The 21,982-nt window shown below is 47.4% G+C and overlaps 14 protein-coding genes and 1 non-coding gene across 15 annotated transcripts; 9 read left to right on the forward strand and 6 right to left on the reverse strand.

The window, feature by feature from the left end:
• Positions 1-28: 28 nt before the first annotated feature.
• Positions 29-3,858, forward strand: BABINDRAFT_159748 (uncharacterized protein). The gene has a single exon (XM_019127862.1). The coding sequence runs from the start codon at positions 276-278 to the stop codon at positions 3,429-3,431; it is 3,156 nt and encodes a 1,051-aa protein (XP_018986790.1). The 5' UTR covers positions 29-275; the 3' UTR covers positions 3,432-3,858.
• Positions 3,859-5,166: 1,308 nt separating this feature from the next.
• Positions 5,167-6,297, forward strand: LAC1 (Lac1p; the record flags this gene model as incomplete). Its single annotated transcript, XM_019131603.1, has 1 exon — positions 5,167-6,297. The coding sequence occupies one exon, from the start codon at positions 5,167-5,169 to the stop codon at positions 6,295-6,297; it is 1,131 nt and encodes a 376-aa protein (XP_018986791.1).
• A 424-nt stretch (positions 6,298-6,721) lies between these two features.
• BABINDRAFT_33309 (histone H4) lies at positions 6,722-7,033 on the reverse strand (the record flags this gene model as incomplete). The annotated part of the gene is made up of 1 exon (XM_019131629.1): positions 6,722-7,033. One exon carries the CDS (start codon positions 7,031-7,033, stop codon positions 6,722-6,724), a length of 312 nt encoding a protein of 103 aa, XP_018986792.1.
• Positions 7,034-7,704: 671 nt separating this feature from the next.
• Positions 7,705-8,411, forward strand: BABINDRAFT_11610 (histone H3). Its single transcript, XM_019126880.1, has one exon. It carries the CDS (start codon positions 7,876-7,878, stop codon positions 8,284-8,286), a length of 411 nt encoding a protein of 136 aa, XP_018986793.1. The 5' UTR covers positions 7,705-7,875; the 3' UTR covers positions 8,287-8,411.
• Positions 8,412-9,000: 589 nt separating this feature from the next.
• Positions 9,001-9,399, reverse strand: BABINDRAFT_159751 (uncharacterized protein). Its single transcript, XM_019127863.1, has one exon. It carries the CDS (start codon positions 9,236-9,238, stop codon positions 9,077-9,079), a length of 162 nt encoding a protein of 53 aa, XP_018986794.1. The 5' UTR covers positions 9,239-9,399; the 3' UTR covers positions 9,001-9,076.
• Positions 9,400-9,744: 345 nt separating this feature from the next.
• Positions 9,745-10,179, forward strand: BABINDRAFT_165018 (uncharacterized protein; the record flags this gene model as incomplete). The annotated part of the gene is made up of 1 exon (XM_019130296.1): positions 9,745-10,179. One exon carries the CDS (start codon positions 9,745-9,747, stop codon positions 10,177-10,179), a length of 435 nt encoding a protein of 144 aa, XP_018986795.1.
• Positions 10,180-10,385: 206 nt separating this feature from the next.
• YFH1 (ferroxidase) lies at positions 10,386-10,898 on the reverse strand (the record flags this gene model as incomplete). Its single annotated transcript, XM_019132370.1, has 1 exon — positions 10,386-10,898. One exon carries the CDS (start codon positions 10,896-10,898, stop codon positions 10,386-10,388), a length of 513 nt encoding a protein of 170 aa, XP_018986796.1.
• Positions 10,899-11,151: 253 nt separating this feature from the next.
• BABINDRAFT_165020 (uncharacterized protein) lies at positions 11,152-11,577 on the forward strand (the record flags this gene model as incomplete). Its single annotated transcript, XM_019130297.1, has 1 exon — positions 11,152-11,577. The coding sequence occupies one exon, from the start codon at positions 11,152-11,154 to the stop codon at positions 11,575-11,577; it is 426 nt and encodes a 141-aa protein (XP_018986797.1).
• Positions 11,578-12,208: 631 nt separating this feature from the next.
• On the forward strand, positions 12,209-14,442 carry UBP1 (ubiquitin-specific protease). The gene has a single exon (XM_019127864.1). It carries the CDS (start codon positions 12,367-12,369, stop codon positions 14,428-14,430), a length of 2,064 nt encoding a protein of 687 aa, XP_018986798.1. The 5' UTR covers positions 12,209-12,366; the 3' UTR covers positions 14,431-14,442.
• Positions 14,443-14,941: 499 nt separating this feature from the next.
• Positions 14,942-16,502, reverse strand: BABINDRAFT_159755 (uncharacterized protein). Its single transcript, XM_019127865.1, has one exon. It carries the CDS (start codon positions 16,179-16,181, stop codon positions 15,087-15,089), a length of 1,095 nt encoding a protein of 364 aa, XP_018986799.1. The 5' UTR covers positions 16,182-16,502; the 3' UTR covers positions 14,942-15,086.
• Positions 16,503-17,422: 920 nt separating this feature from the next.
• Positions 17,423-18,421, reverse strand: BABINDRAFT_6170 (phosphopantothenate--cysteine ligase; the record flags this gene model as incomplete). Its single annotated transcript, XM_019132372.1, has 1 exon — positions 17,423-18,421. The coding sequence occupies one exon, from the start codon at positions 18,419-18,421 to the stop codon at positions 17,423-17,425; it is 999 nt and encodes a 332-aa protein (XP_018986800.1).
• Positions 18,422-18,808: 387 nt separating this feature from the next.
• Positions 18,809-19,345, forward strand: BABINDRAFT_107758 (uncharacterized protein). Its single transcript, XM_019126791.1, has 2 exons — positions 18,809-19,265; positions 19,325-19,345. Exon 1 carries the CDS (start codon positions 18,845-18,847, stop codon positions 19,085-19,087), a length of 243 nt encoding a protein of 80 aa, XP_018986801.1. The 5' UTR covers positions 18,809-18,844; the 3' UTR covers positions 19,088-19,265; positions 19,325-19,345.
• Positions 19,200-20,408, forward strand: BABINDRAFT_57840 (uncharacterized protein; the record flags this gene model as incomplete). Its single annotated transcript, XM_019132288.1, has 4 exons — positions 19,200-19,265; positions 19,325-19,337; positions 19,390-19,441; positions 19,982-20,408. The coding sequence occupies exons 1-4, from the start codon at positions 19,239-19,241 to the stop codon at positions 20,406-20,408; spliced, it is 519 nt and encodes a 172-aa protein (XP_018986802.1). The 5' UTR covers positions 19,200-19,238.
• Positions 20,409-20,749: 341 nt separating this feature from the next.
• On the forward strand, positions 20,750-20,823 carry BABINDRAFT_t64. The gene has a single exon. It is a non-coding gene; the product is annotated as a tRNA-Val (tRNA).
• Positions 20,824-20,977: 154 nt separating this feature from the next.
• On the reverse strand, positions 20,978-21,673 carry BABINDRAFT_165025 (phosphatidylinositol N-acetylglucosaminyltransferase; the record flags this gene model as incomplete). The annotated part of the gene is made up of 1 exon (XM_019130298.1): positions 20,978-21,673. The coding sequence occupies one exon, from the start codon at positions 21,671-21,673 to the stop codon at positions 20,978-20,980; it is 696 nt and encodes a 231-aa protein (XP_018986803.1).
• Between the last annotated feature and the right edge of the window lie 309 nt (positions 21,674-21,982).

A 21,982-nucleotide genomic window follows, 5' to 3' on the forward strand; every position in this document is an offset into this window, starting at 1 on the left:
TGCAGTATCGGAGGATTAGGTCCTATCTAGAGCAGTACGGTTAAATGTGTGCGATTTTTTAGAAATCTTTCATTGGCGAGCAGAAGTTGAGGTGCACGTGAAAATTGGGTATGCACGACTCGCTATGCAGATTTTTCATACGGTGGCAAAGATAAAGTGACAATATTTGGGTGGCAAATTTCAGGATTCTGGCAATATAAATATCAGAAAGATCCCAAAATACCGGTATTTGACCATAATTTCGGTTAGATCATTGTATTTTTTTATCACAAACTATGCTCGAAGAAGTTTTGTATACTGAGGGCCGTGAGGTCCGTATTGACACCCCAGATGCGCCCCACGAATCATACACATCTGAGAGCGACACCGACACCGGCTTCTCTGATTCCGACTCTGATGATGACTCACAGAACAATCTCTCAAACCATATCCTACAGGAAATCCAGCAGGGAGTCTATACCTGCTTGGTGTGTACGTCTGAGATCGACGCCTACTCCAAGATCTGGCCATGTGGAAGCTGCTACCGCGTATACGACTTGGACTGCATCAAGGATTGGGCCAAGCGAGACTCACAGCGAGAATCGGCTGACAATAACAACCGTAACTGGAGATGCCCCGCGTGCAAGTCTCAGAATACCAAGCTCCCCACCACGTTCACGTGTTGGTGCGGAAAGAACGTGAACCCCGATGCAAACCCGATGATGCCTTTCAGCTGTGGGAATTCCTGCGACGCCAAGTACGACACGTGCATCCACAAGTGCTCCACGGTGTGCCATCCTGGGCTGCATCCTATTTGCTCCGCCATGGGACCAGTGCTTCCGTGCAACTGCGGGGCTGAAACGAAGCAGTTACCATGCATAATCACGCCGTACGAAGGCAACTGGTCGTGTGGGAGACCGTGTACCGATGAAGTCTGTGAACTCCACGGAAGCTGTCCGAACTTTGGGGTGTGTCACCGTGGATTCTGCGGACAGTGCGAAGAGCCGGTGGAAGCCCGGTGCTACTGTGGAAAAGCCTCGAAGAACCTTGCCTGCCACAAAAGGGTTCCTGCTAAAAGCATAGGACACGAGTCTTGGATCGGAAACTTCCAGTGCGAGGAGGAGTTGGAGGTGAGGTTCAACTGCGGCGTGCACACTAAGCGCATCCCCTGCCAGCCGTTAACTCCGGAGATTCTCAACCCGCAGTGCCACTTGGCACCAGAAATTATCAAGACGTGTCCCTGCGGCAAAAACAACATCGAACTGCTTCTCAACGGCCCAAGAGCTAGCTGTACCGACCCCATCCCGGAATGTGAGTCGGTGTGTGGCAAGCCACTTCTGTGCGGCTGTACTTGTTTGTTGAAGTGCCATCAGGGCGAGTGCCATTGCTATAACAAGATGAAGGTCAAGTGCTCGTGCGAGCAACACGAGTTCTTGGTGCCGTGCCAGTTCCTTCAGGATGGCGGTAAGCCATCATGCACACGCAAGTGCACAGCTTTGCTCAACTGTCGCCGTCACGTACACAATCTGGCAGTGTGCTGCAGCGGGGAGCCGCTGTTCCTCAACCGCGAGCGCGAGAGAAAGCGCCTCATGCGTCGCGGCGAGTACAATGCGCTGTCGCTGTCGCAACAAGACATCAATATGATCATCGAGCCGGAACACATCTGCTTGAGGCCGTGTAACCGCCTCTTGCTGTGCGGCCGTCATTTCGACACACACGCCACCTGCCACTACGGCCCGTGCAAACCTTGCATGGAGTCCAGCTCCGATGACTTGGTGTGCCACTGTCGCCAGACAGTCGTGGCCGCCCCGGTTCGCTGTGGTACGACCCTCAAGTGTCCGCACCAGTGTGTGCGCGAGAAGGCGTGCGGCCACCGACAAGAGTTCCACCAGTGCCACGGTGACGACAAGGAGTGTCCCAAGTGCACGTTCATGGTTCAGGCCGACTGTGACTGTGGTAAGCGCGTGTTGAACAACATTCCATGCTTCAAGGCCAATGATCGAAACTCGTGTGGCTTGAAATGCGGCGAAACAATGGCCTGCGGCCATCCCTGCGACAAGGTGTGCCAGAAGTCGTGTGTGGCCGAAGGCCTTCATTCAGTCACGTGCGCCAAGACGTGTCACAAGATCCGCACTGTGTGCCCACACTTCTGCAAGCAAAAATGCCACCACTTGGGTTCCCAGCGCCCGGAAAATACTGGTCGCAACTTGTGTGATACGTACATCTGCCAGGACCAGATCACTGTTTTCTGCGAATGTAAAAATCGAATGAAACAGCTTCCGTGTGGGGCCTCCATCGGCACGTCCTCTGCCATCGGCACTTTATTGGCTTGTGACGATGACTGTGCACGAGTGGCCCGCGAGAAGATGCTCAGAGACGCGCTCAACGTCCCCAGCGAGGCAACCTTCGATAATCCTTATCCGGAATCCGTTTTGCGTACTTACGCCAAGCAGTGGAAGTGGTGTTCGAATATTGAAACCGTTTTTCAGAAGTTAGTTGATGATAATACTCCGATGTCTGACGATGTCTACGAGCGTTCTGTCATCATGTCTACGGTTAAAAAAACCCATCACTTCCCCGTCATGGCGCGACCGCAGCGCACGTTTGTGCACCAGCTTGCGGATGTGTTCAATTTCTACGCGGAGTCTCAAGATACAGAGCCTAACCGCTCAATCTTTGTGCAGTTCCAGCCCGACAGATCTGTCAAGCCAAGGTATACTCTTGCGGCCGCGTTGCGTTTGTACGAAGAGGCCCGCAGTAAGGCCCAGGCCGAGAGAGCGGCGTTGCTTTCGGCTCAAGCCGAGGAAACGCCGTCGCACGAGCAGCCTTGCAACGCTATTCTTATCCAGGACTGTTTCTTTGGTGTCACCCAGACGGATTTGGAGGACACGCTCGAGCCGATTGTTCTCCGCTCGCATGTGCCAGCTCCGGAGTTCAAAAGCATCAACGAGTCCACCTTTGTGTTCTACTCACTTGAGGCGCCAGCGTCTGCCAAGGCGATGGAGAACGAGTTGTACTTGATGAGTAAGTCGTTCGTGAAGATTTTGCGTGCCAAAAGTTTAGCGTTTGCATGCAAGATTACCATTTACGATGCCGCAACGAACACTTGTGCGGACGAGACCGAAGGAGGGTTCATCGTGGTTGGCTCTAGGGGCAACACCAGAGAGAGTTCAGCCGTGCCTATTACCGCTTCCTCGCCATTTGACGTATTGAGAGAGGAGGATGCGAGTATTGAGGACGGAATGGAGTCTGAAATACATGAAGGATCTGATTTTATCCAGGAAGAGTCTGAGAGCGCGGAGGAAGCATCCCGGGAGGTAGATGCTGAAATAGCCGAGGACCTGTCTGAGACTGCAGAGGGCTGTCAAGTCGATCAGACAGGTGAGTTTCAAACCAAACTTGATGAGGTTTCCACAAAGCTTGAGGAAACTTCTATTGCATTAGAATGCTAGATGTCTTGGTGCATCCAGTGATCAATATTTATTATTTAATTCTAATATCGAGAATACGGGTAGGCGAATGTATATCAGGGGGCAACAGCCAAACGATTCTCTTAGGCAATCAACACTGGGACGTTAACCGCTACTCTATTAAGATTGGAGAAACATGCCCTTTCTTTCATGCTTATTTGACAATTACAAATAATTCCACTGCCAATAGTGAATATATTACTGATAAGCCACAAATGAGCAAATTCCTCCATAGACTGGCATACATAGATATACCAAGTTGCCATTAATTCAACTGTTTTTGCAGACTTTAGGGATACTTAAGGAATTAAAAGTGAGGTTCAAAATCAAGTGATATCCTTTTCGCGTTTAGAAAGGGATGAGAATGTACTGTTGTGTGGAATGAAAGCCAGCCTGGTAAAACTCTAGTTTATAATTTCGTTTAGAATAAAGGGTAGTGATCGGGTTGAAGTTATAGGAAGATATTTGTTAAACCTTAAGCTTTAGCACAAACGCGTGTCGTATATCTAGTGGATATCATTAACTGGAACACTTTTCATAGACGATATAGACAAACAGGGGACGAGCTGAGAGGTCTTTGCTACCAAAAACCAGTATCAGTAAGGTTAAGTGACGGCATTTCAGAAAATTGGTTTGAGGGAGATTGGATACCGAAATTTCGCGCGATTACTAGTCATATAATAACATCGCCCATTCAGAGGTAAGGTAATCCACCGGCGGCGCCTGCAGTATTAAACGGCGCTATTAATACAATGCAGATAGAAATGCATATATGTAGTTGAACGCGGCTATAGCGGAGAAAATGAAGAGATAGGCTAGGAGAAGGTTATTCGACTAGAGTATCTGAGTAATTATCCCATATTCTTAGAATGTGAATAATAGAGAGAGGTAGCTATATAGCCCATAGTCTACAAGCATCTGTTCAAGGGGGCGTTTCAGTCATACGCCTAATTATTTCCGGAGCGGAAACTAAAATCTCCTCCCAGGCTTAGCGCCGGTATCAGTGCCTCTTGATTCTCAGGGGCTGTAGGAGCGTTCACACAGCCCCTTAAGAATTCTCTTGCAAGGGGTACGGCTGTTGCTGTATAACACGGAATCCACGTCAACACAAGGAAAAGTTGATAGTGTTTAGTATAAATAATTTCAATCACCAGGGTTCTGGTATAAGGTCTGACCAGTAAACACTTGTCGGGGGATATCCCGCCATCACCAAAAGCTAAGTAGGTGAAATCATTCCCTAATACGATTCCCGCTAATGACGGTTCAGCAATGACCACCTTTGCTAAAAAACTCAAAATTTGGGTTTTAAGAAATGCGCCGTGCCTTATCACTGACCTATCCCTGTTAGGATGGGTTTAATACGTATCAGCTATTTGAGGTCCCGTCCCGTTTCGCCGCCAACAAGGCGTTCTGGAGCCACTGGGCGAGGGCCTGCAAGCAGCTGCCATTTTGACCAGAAGCAGCAAAATCTGGGCACGTGTCGTGTCCCGCCCGGCGGGTAAACGACACGCACGACACTTTTTTTTTCTGAAATATTTGAATCCTCGCTGTTTCATCTTAGAGTAATCATCCCGACGCTCGTTACCCAGATATTGGTTTCGCTTTTGTCCAAAGACCCCTCCCACAGACACAGAAAATCCGCAGGCCCACCATGATAGGAGTCGCTACGGGCAGTAACCAACACTCCCCCTCGAGCTCGATTTCCGAGTTGAAATCGATGAACAGCTCCTCATACTACACAGAAAAGGCGCTCAAGGCCCCTAAATACACAGAGAAGGAGCAGGAAGTGATTGAGGCCGGCATAGAGCGCTCGCAGTTAAAGTACTCGGCCGCCATTCTCCTCACCCTTTTATCCTTGCATCGGGTTCCTAGATTGGAGCCATACACCTCTAAATTTCTCTACCTACAGAACCAAACAGGCACCAACCCGGCAACGTACGACACACATATTGACGATGTCTACTTCGTGATGACCTGGATTGTGCTTTTGGTGTTTATCCGCTCGATCTTGATGGACTACCTCTTCAAACCGATTGCGCGCGCCTACAACATCAACTCTGCCAAGGCGTTGACCAGATTTGCCGAACAGGGCTGGTCTTTTACCTACTACTCCATCTCCTGGGGGGTGGGTATGTGGTTGTATGTGAGATCCAACTACTGGCTCGACTGTGACAACATCTTCCGTGGGTGGCCGCACCAGACCTTTTCTGTGGCGTTCAAGAGCTACTACTTAATCCAGATTGCGTGCTGGTTGCAACAGATATTTGTGTTGAACGTGGAGGAAAAGAGAAAGGACTATGTCCAGATGTTTTCCCACCACATAATCACGTGCATTCTCTGTATCGGCTCCTATTACAAGCACTTTACCAATATCGGCCATGTCATCCTTGTGATTATGGACCTGGTAGATATCTTTTTGGCGGCTGCCAAGATGCTAAAGTATTTGGGCTACTCCACCGCGTGTGATGTGATGTTTATTCTCTTTATGGTCAGCTGGATCATCTTGAGGCATGGGGTGTACAACTATATTCTCTGGCACGCGTCCACAAGGCTGTTCATGTTGATGGCCCCGCGCCACTGTTCGCTTGCCACTGATCCGGACATGTTTTGCTTTGTGGACTGGGACGTCAAGATCTTCCTCTGGTTGTTGGCGGGTCTCCAGGTCATCACCCTTATCTGGATGTACATGATTGCCCGTGTCGCATACAAAGTCATTACCGGCAGCGGCGCCGAGGATGTCAGAAGTGACGAAGATGACACTGACAATGAAGCGGGGTCGACTGATATCAGTGATGACGATGAGGAAACCGCCATTGATTCCGAAAACGAGTCCAAGCTTAAGAATTAATTGTGCTCGTACACTGTGATATTGCTTAGAAAACCCATATATGTTATCAATGAAACACTTAACCATTGTAGACGGAATTGGCGCCAGAAGCAAGATTTGGATTAGGGGTCACCTGGAACGCAGCTTTCAGGACTAGTACTAACTTTTGCGTAAGGTGGTTTGACACGAGTATCACCAGGCTCGCCTGATGACGTAAGCACCCTCCAGTTAACTCCACAGGATACAGGTAGTAGAACCAGTCACTACGGGTAGCTTTATGAAGCAACAGCCACTACAAGTAAAGCTTAAAATCGTGATTGTATTTAAAGACTAATGTACACTAGGGAGAACTAAAGAGAATATGGTAACAAATGAGAAGAATGCTTTTTTTCGCATCCATCTGCAATGGAGAATAGGGACGGTTAACGAAACAACGTTAACAAGTTTAACCACCGAAACCGTACAAGGTACGACCTTGTCTCTTCAAAGCGTAAACGACATCCAAAGAAGTAACAGTCTTTCTCTTGGCGTGCTCAGTGTAGGTAACAGCATCTCTAATGACGTTTTCCAAGAAGGACTTCAAGACGGATCTGACTTCTTCGTAGATCAAAGCGGAAATACGCTTGACACCACCTCTTCTCGCCAATCTTCTGATAGCTGGCTTGGTGATCCCTTGAATGTTGTCTCTCAAGATCTTTCTGTGACGCTTGGCACCACCCTTACCGAGACCCTTACCACCTTTACCTCTGCCGGACATTGTATATTATTGTTTGAGTATTAGGAAAAAAACTTGAAAGTTAAATCAAATATTTGACTAATGGTAAGAAAAGAAGAAAGTGACTGGAAGAGAAAAGGTGGGAAGGCAGGCGCTTTTATATCGAAGCAGGTGGAAAGAAACGCCTCCTGGGGTCAAAGGGAAAAGCGGGCGTGGGGCATAGGCAAAGCCTTAGCAGCCATCGAAACAATAACATGCTTCACCGAGACTTTCTCTTTTCCGGTGGGCGCGACATACAGGATAAGCAGTACCGAGTATTTCATCAAAACAAAAACAAACAACGAGACTCAGGTTTTGCCGGCGTAGAGATCTCCACCAGGGATACGTACGTAAGTTCCTCGGGACTACCTCCTCCTGTTTGTGGTGAATCGCTTGTGTCGTTCAGATGCAAGCACGCGTATGCGTGCACTTACCAAGTCGCGCCAACTTCTTAGCTATTTACCTTTACCCCTTTCCGGCTTGTTTATTTACATTTGGCTCGTCTTTCGTGTAGTTACCAAGTCACGCCAACTCTAGTTCACAATTCGTACTCCAATGGCCCATACAATCTTTGTTTATGTTTATCGCGTTTTCGTGTGGTTACCAAACCGCGCCTAAAGTCCCCGCTCTTTAGTTTGTTTATGTTTGCGCCCTTGTCCCTTTTGCTAGTGTTTACCACTGTTTATGTTCCGGTTCACGGGCCCTGCCGAAGCTGCAACTTGTACCCACCGCGTTTTGCTCCTCGTGTGTACCTAATCTTTGGTTGTCATATATAAGGTGGCCCACTCCCCGACAAGTTTTCGTTATGTTTCCTCTTTCTCATTATCTAATCATCTTACTCAAAAATGGCTAGAACCAAGCAAACAGCTAGAAAGTCTACCGGTGGTAAGGCTCCAAGAAAGCAATTGGCCTCCAAGGCTGCCAGAAAGTCTGCGCCATCGACCGGTGGTGTCAAGAAGCCACACAGATATAAGCCAGGTACTGTTGCTTTGAGAGAAATCAGGAGATTCCAGAAGTCCACTGAGTTGCTCATCAGAAAGTTGCCTTTCCAGAGATTGGTCAGAGAAATCGCCCAGGACTTCAAGACCGACTTGAGATTCCAGTCTTCCGCCATCGGTGCCTTGCAGGAATCCGTTGAAGCCTACTTGGTCTCCTTGTTCGAAGACACTAACTTGTGTGCCATTCACGCCAAGAGAGTTACCATCCAGAAGAAGGACATCCAATTGGCCAGAAGATTGAGAGGTGAAAGATCTTAAATGGTTTCCTAGATTTGAAACTATTTTGCTTGCTACATCAGGCAATCTTTATTTCTTGCATTCATGTACCTAGTTATATGAATTGTGTATATTAGTTATAATATTATATTATCTTTGGGTTAAATTAAGTGTAATGCTGAAGTGTTTAAGCCATATCATTGTACTGGCGATTCAGAATTGCCCTTGTGCGATCGGTGGGTGCACGACTACAGCGGTCGTGCTGTACACTGAGTAGAACGATTAATACTCGAGTGGAGATTTAGGCGTATCGAGGGGAAGTCACGGCTGAAAGAAAAGGCGTTGGCTACCAACTTACAATTACCCTAAATAACCGCATATATGCCCCATATATGCTCCTACGTTCAATAAAGCTAGGTGGGTCTATTTACAGGGAAATGCTAGAAGCTTATTTCGACGCATTGTAATTCCGGCATACGAAATTATTGACGCTCTGAAACAGTAGTTATCTCCTTGGTGCGTGAGTGTTTCGTAGATTGCTGCCTGATTGGTGACAAATGTGATTTACGGTGGATAGTTTAGACACGGAAAACCTACGGCTGCACCTTATCATTCAAACTGCGAGGCGGCATGACTGATAACCTGCATGCTCCGGAATGCCCGAAAAGTGTTATTGAAAAACAAGCTAACTTATGTGCCGACCATATAGCATCCCACCATTCCGAACTAGGATGGTGAAATGTATAGCAGAGCATATAGGGAACCTTTCGTCGTTACTGGCCCATGGCCCCCTTATTTCACATTGGCTACCAGTACTATATGAAAGCCAGGTTTAGGCCATCGAGACTACCGAAATCTCCAATTGTTTTTTTTTACCCCAGTTATACAAATAGGGAGCCGCATTGGAGGAATGAGGGGCTGGCCCTGTGTGAATTTCAAGTCCCAGAGCCTTTCGAACAAACGGTGGCGGAATTCGATTAGCACTAGCACACATAGGGCAATAGCCCCTCTTTTATATCAGATGTCTAAGGCGGTCATTGCACGTTAAACTGGTAGTTATAAAAGGGTTTTCGAGTAGCTAGCTACATTATCTGGTTCATCTTCCCTGGAGGCACGAATCTTGACTATACACGGATAAAATACCGAACGAGTTTAAATACACATACAACTTTCCTCGATAATTGCGTCCTGGGGAGCCTCGTTAAATCGTTTAGGCTGGTTCTCCTAGATTGCGCTACCGAGCTACATGTAAGAGAAACACTAAATTCCGACATGGGCACGTTTGCTCTGAAAACCTTAATCTTCTAAATATAAGAGACCAGACCCTACGGCGATAATTCCGTATTAAGCGGTCCGGTCAGCATCTAAGCAGTTGTATCCCATGTATATATACCGGTTAGCCTCCAAAAGTACGTCTTACCCCCTCGTTTTACATCTAATATATACATTCTCCTTCTGAACGTAGCCCTTTTTCGTCCACTAATATATACGATTGACACAATGACCCAGGATACTAGATGCCCCCCTATCACCTCTGATGCGAACCATCACAGTTTGGACGAATTGCCTCATGGGTTCAAAGCCTTCTGGGACGATCCTATGGACCAGTTGGTTTATGTCAACCTTTTCACGGGTCAGAAACAATACGAGTGGCCGGTGGGTAACGCTACAACCTCCTCCGACAGGCACGCGAGAACTCAATCACAGGCGAATTTCCAAGGTTCCAGTCACTTGTCTAGTGGCTCTATCTACTCGTCGAATCCGAGTGAGTTTCTTCCTGCGTACAAGGACGCGTTGGCCGAACTGTCTCCGCCACCTGACATGAGGTTGAAGGGTAAAAAGTATGTCCGAATCTTCTCTCAGCAGTTTGACAAGAAATTGTACGGATGTAAGAATCATCGCATAGGGCATTGCTCTTGCAGATATGTCAGATAAAATGCTTCCCTGTGACCCTATTTAAACCTTCATTTCTATACTTTTGAAATTCCAGCTATAAATTCATCTCCATGTAGCTTGCGCTTGCATCGTTTATCGCGATGGTCAGTCAGTGCCGTTTCTACAGCTAAAGTCAAGTCTTAATCGTGTAAACCGTGAAAACATATGTACAAAGGAACAAACGTCCGATAAATAAGCAGACCAGGCTAGATGGCCTCAAACTTGAAATCAATCTTCAACGCGGATGCAATCTCTGCGGCCATCAAGTTGGTCAACAAGCTGTTGTCTCTCAAGCTAGTCCACTGGCCTTTCACCAAGTCATATCTCTTTGGCCCAGAGATTGGGCTGGACAACCAGATTTGCTTGTTCGGAGGCTGTTTGTTAATTACATAGACACCGTTTGGGGGCAATGCAAAGGTCATCACACCCTGGGTCAATTCAATGTCAATCTCCGGGTATTGTTCACCGAGAGCCTCCACTTCGTCGACAAAGCTCTCCAAGTACACGTCCGCAAGCTTGTGGTACTGGTTGATGGTGATTTCGTCGATATTTGTGGTGATGTCATGGCCGTCTGTTGTCACTTGTTTAGGAGCAGCGTAGCTTCTGGTGAATCGGGCAGAAAGCGAGACTGTGGGCCCAGTTGGCAAGGTGCTGCGCGCGGCTAGTGGGGCGATAGCTCTGCTGGTTTGCAAGCCTAATCTTATAGTGGATCTCAACATACTAAATAAGAAGTGACTAGGCTAACTTGGAAATTCCAACGAGAAACCGAACCTTTGAATCATCTCAAGTCATATCTGAGGCAATATGCAGCCCCGGTGGTGTGATACACAGCCGTGAAGGCACCGTTATAACGGTAAGTACACGCCCTGTCATTCATTAAACTTTTTGATGGTCTGCCAATGGGGTAAGCAAAAGTGTTGCATATTTTTCGCTATATGTATTCCTCCCTATCAAGCCAACCGTTCTACAGCCATGTCGTCTACCCTTTTAGTGCTCTATGTTCTCATGTGTCTTATTGTCTGCATCTCCTTTGCGTTGCCAAACCTCAACAAGATCATCAGCTACAAATATAACCCTAAAACCAAAGACACTGAGTACTTCAAGAAGCAAAAGGAGCAGGAGGATTTTAAAAAGAACAACAACCAGGTGAAGTACGAAGGGTACATGCCTGTGGACCAGGTCATGGACAAGAAGAAGGAAACAGAAGAAGCCATCGCGTCTGGTTCGCTCAAGAGCAAAATCAGAGACGCTGCTCACGCTACCGTGAAGGACATCCCGGTCCTGGTCAGCGTTAACGGCTTGAAACAAAGAACGTCTAACAAGAAGGTTCACGGACTTGTTGCCACTGACAGAGACCCAAACGCCTTTGACTTTGATATCTCCGAGTTGTCTGACTAAGATGGATTCGATGAGCATGTATATTATGAATATAATCAGATTAACTAGTTATTAGGCATGATCGAAAGCAGTGAGTTTCACCAATTGTTCACGTATCAACGTTAATATTATCTATTCTGGGGTCTGAAGTTTCATTTATGTTTTGATTGCAAGAGTTATTCCTTTTACTTGGATGTCGGGTTTTCCGAGATCGACTACCCACTGCGTAGTGCTATTATTCGGCATTGTAGATTAGTTATCGCACTAGGATCCTGGTAAGTAACAGGCATGATAGATCGAGGAAGATTTTTTCTCTTGAATTCAATATCATTTATTGAGTAGATTATTGTCCATATCTATTTAATGTTCCTAGAATTTAGAATAGCCAATCGCAGAAGCCCAACCATGAGCCTGTAAACCAGCTGAGACGTCTCTGAGCCGTAAAAGTCCACTTCGAACCGTTTCCACGTTATGAAAAATGAGTTATTACCAGTTCAATTCCATTCATTAAACAATTTCAACCCCTCCAATTTATTGTTTAAAAAATCATTGTAAGACTTTTCATTGGATTGTAACGTTCATAACTTCAACCTGCAAATAACATTTTTTTTTCTTTTTCACGTATCGGTCGAAACGCAAAGCCATGTGAACACGAAGCTGAACTAAGTGTTTGCCACCCACTTCAAGTAACGTACCAACGGTATCTCTTCAGACTAGATCTGGCTGAACACTTGCTTTAGGCACTGACAGTTCCCGCGACATCTTGAGACACATTCTCGAGACACACTCTTGAGATCTCCAGACGACCCTATGAAATCGCTCGAAAAGATCAGGCTTCCCTCATTTTCCCTCATTTTCTTCATTTTTTGCACGCCTGTCGCTGCCTCGCTCCTTGATACTCTTTCACTCGACCCTGAAACCTCCTATAAGAGCTACCTTGTCGCATTATCTGCTAGCTCGCTCCTCTACATCGCCTACAAACTCGCCCAGCCTCTCTACACCAATAAGCTCCATTCCGGTTTCCGCCTCAGAGAAAGACTTATGAGCTACCTTGATAGAAACACCGGCCGGGCGCGCTTTCAGAGAAGGTCGCGCGGCTTGGCCTACGACGGTAGAGCCGAGACCATCGCCGCCAGCAGCGCCGCCATGGCCACGGGCGGTGCCATTGGCGGCTTGCACAACAGCAGCAACCAATGCTTTATGAACTCTGTTTTGCAGAGCATGGCATCATCTGTTGAATTGAACAAGTTCCTCGACTCCTACATCGAAGCTGACGACAAGTACGCCACGCTATTCTCCTTCAAGTTGAAGAACTTGTTGGGAGCATTGAACGGCAACTACGAACAGCGTTCGCGCACCTTCACGACCGATGGCTTACTTGAAGTCATGAAGGACGCTCCCAGAACAAACTATATGGGCCATCAAGACCAGGAGGACGCCCAGGAGTTCTACCAGAATGTGATGAAAAACGTGGAAAAAGAATTCAAAAAGACCGGTAAAAGTGAAAAGAAGAGCGATGAAAAATATGTCGCTGCATCTCCAGACCATCTCACAAGCATTGAGAACCTCTCTGCCTTGGGCTGTGTGGCGATTCCAGCGCGCCAGGTGGATCCCAACTTGCCGACAGACGACTCCCGCGTGTTTGAGTTGGAGCTTGTAACCCCCGTAGACGGTGTTTCTGCCGAGCGAATCGGGTGTTTATCCTGCGGGGAAATGGGTGGGGTAAGATACCGCGTGATCAGCGGAGTTTCCCTCAACCTCCCTCAGCCAAAGGCTTCTAATACATACTACGGACGCGTGGCGATCGGTGAGAAGTACGACTTGGAGCCGTTGTTGAAGGAGTGGACGAAGCCTGAAATAATGGAAGGCGTCACGTGCAACCGCTGTGCCATGAACCAGTGCAAGGACGGGGCCTTAGCATTCTTGGAATCGGGAAACCGCCCCGAGGTGCTCCAAGCCAAGTTCCGTGAGAGAGTGGCGCAGATTGACGCCGAATTGGCCAAGAGTGTGGTGGATGATGAGGTGTACGAGAAGTTCAAGAACTCTAGCACTGTGGATAAGGTCAAGAAGTCGAAGCAGATCTTCTTCAGCAGGCCGCCGCCGGTTTTGAACATCCACATTAACCGCTCATACTACGACCCGAGAACCTACTCGTTGAGAAAGAACGACGCCACGGTGACAGTTCCGTTGAGGCTCAGCTTGGATCCATTTGTGGCGGTTCCGGAAGACATCAACATGGACGCCAGATTGCCGTTCAGAAAGCAGGATGTGGGCAGGGTTCCATCGCCGGAGGAACAGGCCGCACAGTCTATTGAGCCGGAGGTTGTGGAGGAGCCTGAGAGCGCGGAAGAAAGCGAGGAAGAATCTGAGATTGAGGTTGAATCTGAGGTTGAATTCGATACTGAGGCCGAGGTTAAATCTGACATTGAGGCCGAGGCATCTGAGGCTGAAACTCCAGCTGAGCAACCCCCAATTGACTCTGATTCAGAATCCCCTGCTGTTGAGTCTGAGGATACCGAGTCAGTTAAGGCGGTGTCACAGGTTCCGGACGGTCCGTTGACCTACCACCTCAAGTCGATTGTTATCCACTCCGGTTTGCACAACTACGGCCATTACGTCTGTTACAGACACTACAGAGGCACCTGGTGGTACATCTCCGATGACGACGTGTTCGTGGTCACGGAGGACCATTTGCGCAATATTAAAGGGGTCTTCATGGTGTTCTACGAAATTACCCCAAACCCGGAGCCGGAAATTGTTGCTGTCCCGACAGAGGAGTCAGAGTCCGATGGGGAGAAGGAAGGACTGAGTGACGAAGCCGCCGCATCCAACGCCGAAGATGTGGTGGTTGCCACGGCGACCGCTAATTTGTAGATCAATAAACGCATATATTTATCAAGACCAGAGTAGGTAGAGCTGTGTTTGGTATCATTTCAGGAATACGGTTTTCGTCAAACATACCAGATCCCTACTGCGACTGTGACAAGGGGAACGCTTTTAAACCTGGTGGGATGCGAGGGGGTAACCATATTACCTGTCCAAGACCCCTACAAGCATTAATCAACCATTTTCTTTCGTAGGCCCTTAATTTCTTAGCGTAAAAATACGATCAGGTAGATTGGGAAATTCAAGATGTATCAATTGACGCCACAGCTATTCACTTTCAATGGTATGGATGGGGTTTGGTGTCTCCCCTATAATTAATGGTCATTCCAAGGGTGCTGAATTTGTGGAACATGCGCAAATATAAGATCATAAACATTAGCCATATCCCACTAAAGATCTCCTGATTACGGTCATATCGCCGGCAGGAACAACTACGGGAAACCCCTCAGCGGAGATCAATAGGCCATTTGGGAGTGCGAGTTTTTATGTACATCTAAAATATTCATACCACACATCTATTAAACATATAACAGAAAAAAACTCCGTTCAAACTCCAATTTTACCCATTCCCATATGAAACAAATACGCTGGAGTCCTCAGGAAATTCTCTACAACACAGATCAGAAACAATTTTGGATAAAAAGCTACATGCGGCCCTGGGCAGCGTATGGAGCACGGTAGTTGTTGTACTGCATGTTAGGTGGTCTGTCCTTGCCCCAGCCGCACTTCAAGGGTCTACCGTTCACGTTGAAGCCAGCCAATTGGACGATAGCCAAGGCGGCGCGCTCGTGGGAATCGTACTTGACGAAGGCGCAGCCGCGCTCCGGGTGGAACTTGAAGTCGACGATGAAGCCGAAATTCTGCAACAACGGGATCAACTCGTTTTGGGTGGTGAAGTGCGCAAGGTTACCCAAGTACACAGTGGTCTGCCATGACGGCGTCTGTCTCAAAACCAAGTCGTACGACTGCGGCGACATGACCGGCACGCCCATTGGCGCGGTGAGCGGCGCCCCGCCCTGGAGCGGCGAGCCCTGCGCTGGTGCCGCACCGTGCGGTACCGCGTGGTGCGCGTGGTGCGCGCGGAAGTCGCGGTTGTTCTGCTTGTGTGACGCCCAGTTCAATCTGATGGCGCGCCCGGAGATCCATTCGCCTTGCATCGTCTGCAACGCCGCTTCGGCGTCACCAGACTCGGAGAAGGAGACAAATCCGTAGCCGCGTGAGCGGCCGGTCTGCATATCCCACATCACGTGCGCCTGGATCAAATTGCCAAACTTGGAGAACGTTTTGTTTAATAAGTCGTCATCCACCTCCGGTGACAAGTCACCCACAAAAAGGTTAAACGCCTCGCTGCTCTTAACCTGCTGCGACTGGAACGCCCAGTTGATCTTGATTTCGGAGTTGTTGATAACACGTCCGTTCAATGTCTGGAACGCCATCTCGGCCGCCTGGGTGTTGTCATACTCGATGAACGCGTAGTTGAAGCCGGGGCGGTTCTTGTCAAAGAGGATCTTGATGCTCTGGACGGCGCCCGCGACGGAGAAAAGGTCTCTCAACATATCTTCGGTGACCGACTTGTGCAAACCGCCGACGTAGAGGATCTTGTTGGAGACCTCACGCCCGCCCTCGATGGCGTTGGCTGGGCTGACTTCCGGCTGTTCGGTAGCTGGCTCTTCTGAGGCTGGAGCGACGACGGCTGGGGCCGCGACTGGGGCGGCTTCTGGCGCTGGTTCTTGGGACATGACCGGAAACAAAAGGAAAAAAGTAAGGTGTTGGCGGGCCAAACACTAGAGAAAAAGGAAAAAAACCGGTATTAAAAACAAAAGGAAAGCGACGCAGGAGCTAGGGTCGGCTTTTGGCGATAATACGAATCAATTGCGGAGGGTGACTGGGGAGGGCGAGAAGTGAGGTGTGGAGGTGGGCCGAGGTTTGTTTATAACACGCAGCAGGGAAAGTTTTTCGAGGAATGGACGAATGCGGAAGGTTGTGGATTGCCGGATTTGGCGCAGGTGTCGAAACAAGGACGAGGGCCGAAACAATGATGAAAAGAAAGTACAAGCCGCAATATAATACTTTTATGATTGTATTTCAACTTAAGCTAGCTACTCGTTCAATTTCGGCGAACAATATGGATCTGTGTGAAGTCGGCAGGACCATGAATAGGGTGAACGTTAAAGTGCGGTCGCGACGGAATACTTAAATAGTTGGCAACATATAAATTGCCAAACCACGTCAACAGCACCGTGAAAAGGTTTCATTATACAGTTCTGCAAGCCACTAATAAGAGAATATTGCCTATAGGAACAACCTTGGACCGGATGCATTACACTACGAGCCACATCTCGTACACAGTCAGTAAATAAACGAAAACGGTCAGCCATTTGGTCATTGGTGTCTAAGCCGAATTGAGGATGATAAGGGCACAAGAACCTATGTGTCAGTGAGTCACATTACTTGTGTTTATCATACTTCTATTGTGTATGATTTATTATAATATGCGAATGGCGATGCAGCTGACACGTCATAAGCGTTGGTATTTCCGTATCGGCCTGAACGCGTGTGATAGCGAATTCTTATCTAGCAAACAGTATGATCCGGTCAACTGCAACAATTTTTGAGCTCTACCACATATTTAAAAGGTTAATTGTTTAAGGTGCTGGCGGTTACCGACAGTATGGGATTCACGAGGAACCTTGTACACCAATAAGATCGGACGATTCCTTTCAATCCAGCAGGTGAAGATCAAGATCCAGTTATAATTCACTGTACAAGTTATTCCGAACGAAATTATACCTTTTCTAGTGGTTACAGGAATGCTATTTCACCGTATAAAGCCGCACACATCACATTCCAAGCCATCTTAACTCAAATATAATTTACTGTTGAAGTGTACAACTTAACGGAAATCGGCAATGAAACTGGCAATAAAACCAGCACACTATTCATCTAGGAAACCTTCGGGCCCATCTTGGCAACCACCAGGCTATTGCCTTTCCGTCCAATCGGTATGTGCGGCAATCACCTCCGGAATGATAAGACTCTCGATATCCACTACCCCCTTCTGCTCCTCCGTCAACCGGATCCAGCGCTCGTCCGTGCTTGTCACAAACACTACCTCGTCCTTTCTGGTCTGCAACAAATTGCCAATGACCAACTGGTGCTGGTAACGCTCTAAAGCACCCTTGGCCTTCAGAATGAGGATGTTGGCATCAGTCTCCAACTTGAACGACACGATCATGGCGCTCGGAGCCCAGCTATCTACCAAACGTCTCAAGAATTTTGGCACCTGCTCCAAGTTCACCACCAATGTACCGGTAGCCTGCGACTGTATCTTATGCTCGGGAATTTTCGACGATGGCAAAAAAAAGTCCGATACCGCAGCGGCAAGGTAGAAAAGTGCTTTCTTCCCCGCCACTTGCAAACACTTGGAGATCAGCTGAAGCGTGTACAAGTACTGGTTGACGGTGGTGTACGGAATAAGCAACAACAGGTTGCTGTCCTTTGCGTGACGGTACTTGCGCAATACAAGCAACATCTCGTCCGCAAACTTCTTGTTAATCTCGATTTTGCCGTCCGCCTCATCCATGTAGTCGAGGAAGCAGTTGGTGGTGTGCGAGTAGTGTCTGGAGTAGGGCAAGAGTGAGAACTCCCGGTGGAGGAAGATCACCGCGTAGCCATTTTCCAAAAAGTACTCCGCCGACGTGGCGCCTCTGGTCCCCGCACTGAAGTTGTCAATAAAGCGCACGGTGTTGTTCTCAAGTGGAACTGTGGTGCCCCCAGACGTGACCAAAACAACATTCTTTCCTGTGGTCTGGTGGTGTGCAATAAACTCCCGCACCTGTGCCTCGATCTCCGGGAGATACGCCGGCGGCGTATGGTCTTTGAAGAAGTTGTCCTCATCCACCAGCTCCGCCACTGGGAATTCCGGGTGCGAGCGGTCAATGGCCGAAGTTGTGTCTGGAACGGAGGTGCGAATTGGCATGGTAGTTATGGATCTAGATTTGGGTAATAGGACAAAAGTAAGCTTGACCTTGAAATAGAGGCGTAGCGTTGACTCCTCGTTACTGCCGTATAGAACCCCGCCATTGAGGGCGTGTGACTACCATCGGAGCCGAAGGCCGAGCTGCTCGCTTTTTGTGCACATGGTGCAGGAAGGCCCACTTCGTGTCTTGACCCATTCTCAGCTCATAAACCACTTTTTTTTGTTATTTCGAAACTGGATTAATTTCAGATAGCCAGGATGAATGTTTTTGTTTCATTTGGGGTTTTGTACTGTTTATCGAATGTCTGTACTAGTTGGCCCATAATGTGCGAGAACCGGAATTAAATATCTGGTAGAATTTGTGATAACGGATATATGATACTTACAGAACCTGGAAAAATCTTCAAGAATTTCGGGTTCAAGATGTATATGTCAATCTTATTATTACTTCATCCAATTAACAAGGTGAGTTGTCTGTCAAAAATTTCAGATTTCATACTCTGTTGCGGCGTTTCACACAAGTATCGGAGAGTGTCACGTCTGTACGCCGTAGCACCACACAACTTTCAACACCTTCAAACACTGCAGATTTCTGTCTCTATAAACAAATATTACCGGTCCCCCAGTTATTCTGCATCAATTATAAATAAATTAGTTATTTACTAACCCGGCTTCAACTTCTATCCAACCTTGGTCGGGGCCCTAATTCTCTCTCTGCAGTTCCAGAAAATTATCCGGCACCCAGTACTATGGGGTAAAAATTAACGAGTCTCCCATGGACTTGGTGTCTTCCACGGAGAAAGAAAATACTTACAATATGGTGAATCCTGTTGTTTTCCTCGATGTATGTAGTGCAGTGAAGTGTTTTTTTTAAAAAACTCATGGAGAGTACTGACATACCAGGTTACCCTTGGTCGTATGTATGAGGACAAGACCACCAGCGTGGGATGAATACTAACATGTTGCAGCCAAGGACTTGGGCAGAATAAAAATAGAGCTATTCAAGGATTCTTTACCGAGGTACGTATCCGTAGATACTTTGAAAAAGGGGGATGGATGTGGATGACAAATGTGATAGTGTATATGGAGCAGCCGCTCGGAGCTACTCTTGATGAATAGGTTCGTATTGATGATTGCCAACTTGTACTATGTGGCTCCCAGCTATCAATACGATGGTTTTAATCTTCAGTTCCATGCATCATTGACATATAGAATGGATTTTAGTCAAGCTGAACGCTTGTGTTTCTATTTTGGTGGTAATTTCAACCGAGCTGGAAGTTTCATGTGCCAACCTGGAGGACAGAACCCTCAATAGGAGAGGGGGAGATTTGGTAAAAAAAACAGAATACTTCAGCTGGGAATTGAAAGCAAGCTACTGAATGTGTGACGGGCTGTGTCCTCCAACTGTCCATTTTATGGCCGGTGCCTTCTACCCTGGCGGTCGATATACTGGTTGTTGAGAGTTTCTGAATTTGCCCACTGCCTCTGACATAAACTCCCTAGTCAATCTTTTTCCTCTATCTCACTTTGTTCACCTATCAAAACATACTAACACTTCAGAACCGCTGAGAACTTCCGTCAGTTTTGTACAGGTGAGTACAGGCCATCCGGTGTGCCTGTTGGCTACAAATCTGCGCCCTTCCACCGCGTTATCCCCCGGTTTATGATCCAAGGTGGTGACTTTATTTCCCACAACGGGTTGGGGAGCGAAACAATTTTCGGATCGCAGGTGTTTGCCGACGAAGGGTTTCCATACAGCCATGAGTACTTGAGTATCAGTATGGCCAACAGCGGGCCCGACACCAATGGTTGCCAGTTCTTTATTGTTACAAATCCCGAAGGTACCCCTCACTTGGACGGCAAGCACGTCGTGTTTGGACGGGTAGTGGAAGGCGAGGATATTGTTCAGGTGATTGACAGAGTGCGCACCGATGGCAATGACCGACCGCAGTTAGAAGTTAGTATTAAGAACTGCGGTGAAATGTGATCTGCGAAATAAAAGTTATATATAATACAAAAGAATAAACTATTTGATAACTGATCGCTATATATCCACTAAATTTCTGTCTGAGGGTAATATCGAATAATTTGATGGAAAATGGCTAGTATGTTATGAACAGCCCTTGCAACAGATTCTGTATCTGAGAATCAGGCAATCGCTTCATTCAGTGACGTTTCGCCTATAATATTTTTTGCTGATTATGTCTGCTTCTATTTTATACCGTTTTCTGTCCGTTTATGTTCCAAACAAGGAAGTTCTGCTACCAGGAATTTTGAACTGATATTTCCAATGCTGTTAGCATTTGCCTCCCTTTTCATCTATCCGATGGTTTCGTGGTCTAGTTGGTTATGGCACCTGCTTAACACGCAGTACGTCCCCAGTTCGATCCTGGGCGAAATCATTTGACATCTTTTTGGCGGTTGGGGTTCTATATATCCATTGTAGCCACTTATACGAGCTCTGGATTTTCCATATGCTTACAACCCTTCACTAACCACGTCTTCGAATTAGGCTAGTTAGTTCTCACAATGTACCGCCTTCCTGCTATCATTTTCTTACTTGTGTCCATCGGTCTTTAACTTGCGACCGAAGCCGGGTCTGTCGCCTAGAAGACACTTTCGCGTGTGCTTCCACACCACCTCGAGCTGTGGGAGCCGTGGGAGCATCGAGGGAAACACTACTTCAAGCTTAGCCGACTTTCCATCGTCCACAAGCACACACAATGTGTAGATAACGCCAAAGCCCTGGAAACTCTCCATAAGCAAGACATCGAGAATGGTTCTGGAGGGGATAAACTTGGTTCCCGAGTGACTGAAGAGCTGTACACCGATGTCCCGCATCACCAAGATAGATTCTACCGATTGGACAGGAATTCTGACTAACGATACCAATGTGTAAAGCGATGCACCGATAAGAAGAAGGAATGTGACATCGGGTCTAGCGGTTTGCTCCACTTGCAGCGATAGCCATGTCAAGGTATAGGGTAAGGGGCTCACTTCCACACCTTTGTAGAGGGCATAGCTTCCGGTCAGAGTAATACAGGCGACGAGTGAGGTGATTCGAAAGAACCAAAGGAGAATGCATCGAGTGGCGGATTTGGCTGATTGAACCGTGAACTTGATCACTTCAGTGGCCTGAGATTCGGCCGGAGTGAGACCCTCAATGGGGGGAATTACAAAGAGGTCATAGTTTTTGTAGGAGGATTTTACCGGGATCTGAACTTTCACCTGGGTCGCTTTTGAAGATATCATTATTTAGCAGGTGGGATAAGTACTCCCGGGTGTAGGTAACGGTGATATAATACAGTTTTGATGTTAATCACGTGACATATTCAAGAGCTCTGAGGCTCACACGACGCCACCAGGAGTAGGAAGATTGGAATCACCCGCTTGAAATATTTCTAGTGACGATGTAAGGACGGTGAAAAATGGAGATTCTGGAGCCAAATTTTGAAGTCTGTTGTGATTAAATCCAGGCATATATGCCTTAGTCGTTCCTCCTTACTAGATTTCCCTGTCATATATACAATCTTCTCTCATCTGGTTATATATTTGACCTAA

Source organism: Babjeviella inositovora (genome assembly GCF_001661335.1).
Source record: "Babjeviella inositovora NRRL Y-12698 unplaced genomic scaffold BABINscaffold_2, whole genome shotgun sequence".
In the NCBI taxonomy this organism is placed as follows: Eukaryota; Fungi; Ascomycota; class Pichiomycetes; order Serinales; genus Babjeviella; species Babjeviella inositovora.